The 5,000-nt window shown below is 39.1% G+C and overlaps 1 protein-coding gene across 1 annotated transcript in view; it reads left to right on the forward strand.

Moving 5' to 3' along the window:
* LOC127626106 (transmembrane channel-like protein 6) overlaps positions 1-5,000 on the forward strand; it is a 38,802-nt gene that overhangs the window by 20,356 nt on the left and 13,446 nt on the right. The window contains exons 7-8 of the mRNA XM_052101669.1: positions 1,999-2,083; positions 2,414-2,677. Of these exons, the coding sequence (XP_051957629.1) occupies positions 1,999-2,083; positions 2,414-2,677 (349 nt within the window). The remainder of the gene's footprint in view (positions 1-1,998; positions 2,084-2,413; positions 2,678-5,000) is intronic.

Genomic DNA, 5,000 nt, shown 5'->3' on the forward strand with positions numbered 1-5,000 from the left:
ATTTGTTTTACTCAACGACAAAAATATAGTGAGTAACAGCTAATTATATGTCTTTGACAATTATGTTGATGTTGCTTATACGCTGCGTTTTGCTTATAACTTAATGTATAATAAACAGAACATAAAATATCACATATGATTATTTAGAGTCTGTGATTATCTTTCAATCGAGTCCACACACAAGATAATCAGATGTATAGATCATTAGATAATCCACATGAAGCACAATGTTACATATGACCACCAGGAGATGGCGCCAAATACATGACACAGACACAATGATGACTCAAATGACACAGAATGAAACTCATTCTGTGAAATCTCATGACTAAAATCATGTCTGCATGCTATGCAAACCTTTAGTCATTGTTGTGTTTGCATGTGTAATTAGTTCTTATGCACAATTATTATCTTTTATTTGTTTGGAGATGCTTTTGGACACTATGATCAATTATATTTGTATTGTTGTAACTTGTGATTGATTTGTCGCATCAACACAAAAATAGTTTTTCAGAGCTACCTTATTTACACCCAGAGACAGACAGACAGACAGACAGACAGACAGACAGACAGACAGACAGACCCTGTTCATGCAGAATAAAATAACTTTTATAAGGTTAATAAAATGGAGTCTTCATCTCATGTGAGTGATCGATTTTATACATATATTTCAAGATTACAGTTCATTTAATTGAGTAAAACTTTGCAATGATGAAAACAACGACTGAGAGACCTTTAATGATGTTGATTTGAGAGTCATTGTCTTGTGTATGCCAGCTTGATGATCTCAGCGGTAACTCTTTATTTACATCAGGCATGTACGCTATATATAATAAAGTCATCCGCTCAACCGCACATGACCAACACAAACTATCAGCAGGCAATCAGCTATGACCAGCCAACGAGTTTATGCTGGTTTAACTGGTCTTTTCAGCAGGGCAGCATTTAATGATTATTTCAGCGGCTTTGCAATGTAAGCATCATGACGTTTGAACATACAATAATATGGTAGCTTACATCAAAAATCAAATCAAATCAAATCACTTTATTGTCACACTACCATGTACACAAGTGCAACAGTAGGTGAAATTCTTGTGTGCAGTTCCGAGCAACATATCAGTCATGACAGTGATGAGACATATACCAATTACAGTAAACAACATACTTACACAACATGTACACATACTTACACAACAATAAACGTACATGTTTTATACAGTATGTGGCAGGGGTCCCGGCTCTGTCTCTCTACCCACTGTGGGGTCCTTGGTCTGAAGATGGTTGAAGACCCCTGGCTTAAAAGGGTTAAAGAGAGACAAACTCATGAGTTATTTGAAGCATCTGTTTCACTAACTGACACGTCCACAAAAGAGTTTTGATGTAATGAATGCTTTTAAATGTAAATAAAACATGTTTAGTCTTTAATCAGGACCAATGTTGGATAAGTTACTTAAAAATGTAATCCATTAGTAATGAATAATTACTATTCTTAAATGTAATCCTATTACTGACTTTACTGATTACTTATTTGCAAAGTAATCACATTACTAATTACTTATAAGTTACTTTGTAAAACACTACAGAAAAGATTTACTTTTTCTGCTCCACATATTCAAAGTTTATTTTTCATCTTTATGGCCACATTAAGTCACACACTCAACATGGCGTGTTTCTCTCTTACAACGATGTGTTAGTAACTCTTCAGCTGTCACAGGAACGCAAACACGTAATTCATGTTTTAAACACTATTTTAGAGATATGTGTAACCCAAATAATGTACTTAAAAGTAGTGAACTCAGTCAGTTACTGTAATCTGATTATAAGAATGTAAAATGTAATGCGAAAAAAGTAATTCGATTACAGTAACTAATTACTATGTAATGAGATTACACCCAACTCTGGTCAGGAATAATACATACACTTCTATTTCTAAAAATCATGTTGTTTGTGTTCTAGTTGACTATAAAGTGTTTTTCTGATGTCCGTATTATTTTTCAGACTGTTGGTGTTGAATAAAGCGCAACACTCTCTCTCTCAGAATCAACTCCCCTGCTGCAGCCAACTCAAGTATTACATCATCATTGTGAGTCCAGAACTAGCATTATGACATCATTGTGAGCCCCTAACATGCATTATGACATCATCATTGTGAGCCCCAAACATGCATTATGACATCATCATTGTGAGCCCCTAACGGGTAAAAGCAGAATGGCATTATTTATATTTTTGAAATATAAAAGTATATACACTCATTATTTGATTGCACTGACAAAAGTAAAGAAAATTTTACTTAAGGTGCGTGCGTGCGTGCGCATCCGAGTGTTAACTGTGTGCGTGTACAGAAGTGTGTGAAATTAAGGACCATTAAATAAATCATTAAAAAGGTCTCTCTGTTTGTCTGTCTGTCTCTCAGGCAGTGAGACACGGCTGGTACTACTGGCTATCGTTCCTGTCGTCTCTTCAGTTGTGGCAGACGGCTCTGAAGCGTGTCAGCGGTCGGTTTGGGACGGGCGTCCTCTCATATTTCATCTTCCTCAGAACTCTCGTCTTCTTCAACTTCTTTCTGTTCCTCGTCATGGGTTTGTTTCTGGTGGTTCCTCAGGCTGTGAGTCATCCGGATCAGAACCAGAACACCTCCGTCAGGAGCACATGGGGTCTGGAGGTGCTCACAGGAGCCGTAAGTGTCACTGGACACACACACACACACACACACACACACACACACACACACACACACACACACACACACACACACACACACAACACACACACACACACACATGTTGTGTTTCCATGTTTTATGGGAACTTTCCATAGACATAATGGTTTTTATATTGTACAAACTTTATATTCTATCCCCTAAACCTAACCCTACCCCTAAACCTAACCCTCACAGAAAACTTTCTGCATTTTTACATTTTCAAAAAACATAATTTAGTATGATTTATAAGCTGTTTTCCTCATGGGGACCGACAAAATGTCCCCACAAGGTCAAACATTTCAGGTTTTACTATCCTTATGGAGACATTTGTTCCCCACAAAGTGATAAATACACGCTCACTCACACACACACACACACACACACACACACACACTCACACACATACACACACACACACACACTCACATACACACAATTACACACACACACACTTAAACACACACACACACTTACACGCTCACACACACACACACACAATTACACACACACACACTTAAACACACACACACACTTACACACTCACACACACACACACACACACACTCTCTCACACACACACACACACACACACAATTACACACACACACACTTAAACACACACACACACTTACACACTCACACACACACACACACACACACACACTCTCTCACACACACACACACACATACACACACTCACTCAGAACACACACACACACTCACTCACTCACTCACTCACTCAGAACACACAGACACACAGACAAACACACACACACACTCAGAACACACAGACACTCACACACACACACACACACTCACTCACTCACTCACTCACTCACTCACTCACTCACTCACTCACTCACTCAGAACACACAGACACACAGACAAACACACACACACACACACACTCAGAACACACAGACACTCACACACACACACACACACTCACTCAGAACACACAGACACACAGACACTCACACACACACACTCACACATACACACACACACATACACACACACACTCACTCAGAACACACAGACACACACATACACACACACACTCACACACACACTCTAATGGCTCCAAAATGACCAACAGTCAATAAACAATTCATCATAAAAATGACTCGTTTATTACTTTATTTAAAAACTTTTATTTTTTATTAGTAATTTTAAAATATGTTAAACTCATTTTACTACACTTTTTTTTTTAAATATTTTTTTCTATTTTTGAAACATCTTTGTTTTATAATTAAACAAAATTCATTTTTCTTTTCATAGTTTAAATTTTTCTGTTTTATCAAAAGTTTTGATATACATCTATATTTATATTTTCATATATATACAGAGCATCCGGAAAGTATTCCCAGCGCTTCACTTTTTCCACATTTTGTTGTTACAGCCTTTTTCCAACTTGATTAAATTCATTATTTCCTCAAAATTGTACAAACAATACCCCATAATGACAACGTGAAGAAGTTTGTTTGAAATCTTTTGTTTGAAAAAAAAAAAAATACAAAAAAAAAATAACATGTGCGTAAGTATTCAAACCCTTTGCCATGACACTCAAAATAATGCTCAGGTGCATCCTGTTTCCAGTGGCCTCCATCATCCATAAATGGAAGAAGATTGGAACCACCAGGACTCTTCCTAGAGCTGGTCGCCTGGCCAAACTGAGTGATCGGGGGAGAAGGGCCTTAGTTGGGGAGGTGACCAAGAACCTGATTGATTCTCTAACAGAGCTCCAGTGTTTCTCTGTGGAGAGAGGAGAACCTTCCAGAAGAACAACCTTCTCCGCAGCACTCCACCAATCAGGCCTGTATGTTAGAGTGTCCAGACGGAAGCCACTCCTCAGTAAAAGGCACCTGAAGGACTCTCAGACCATGAGAACCAAAGATTGATCTCTTTGGCCTGAATGGCAAGTGTCATGTCTGGAGGAAACCAGGCACCGCTCATCACCTGGCCAATCCCACCCCTACAGTGAAGCATGGTGGTGGCAGCATCATGCTGTGGGGATGTTTTTCAGCGGCAGGAACTGGGAGACTAGTCAGGATCGAGGGAAAGATGAATGCAGGAATGTACAGAGACATCCTTGATGAAAACCTGCTCCAGAGCGCTCTGGACCTCAGACTGGGGTGAAGGTTCATCTTCCAACAGGACAACGACCCCAAGAACACAGCCAAGATAACAAAGGAGTGGCTACGGGACAACTCTGTGAATGATCTTGAGTGGCCCAGCCAGAGCCCAGACTTGAACCCGATTGAACATCTCTGGAGAGATCTGAAACTGTCTGTGCACC

Source organism: Xyrauchen texanus, chromosome 32 (genome assembly GCF_025860055.1).
Source record: "Xyrauchen texanus isolate HMW12.3.18 chromosome 32, RBS_HiC_50CHRs, whole genome shotgun sequence".
Lineage (NCBI taxonomy): Eukaryota > Metazoa > Chordata > Actinopteri > Cypriniformes > Catostomidae > Xyrauchen > Xyrauchen texanus.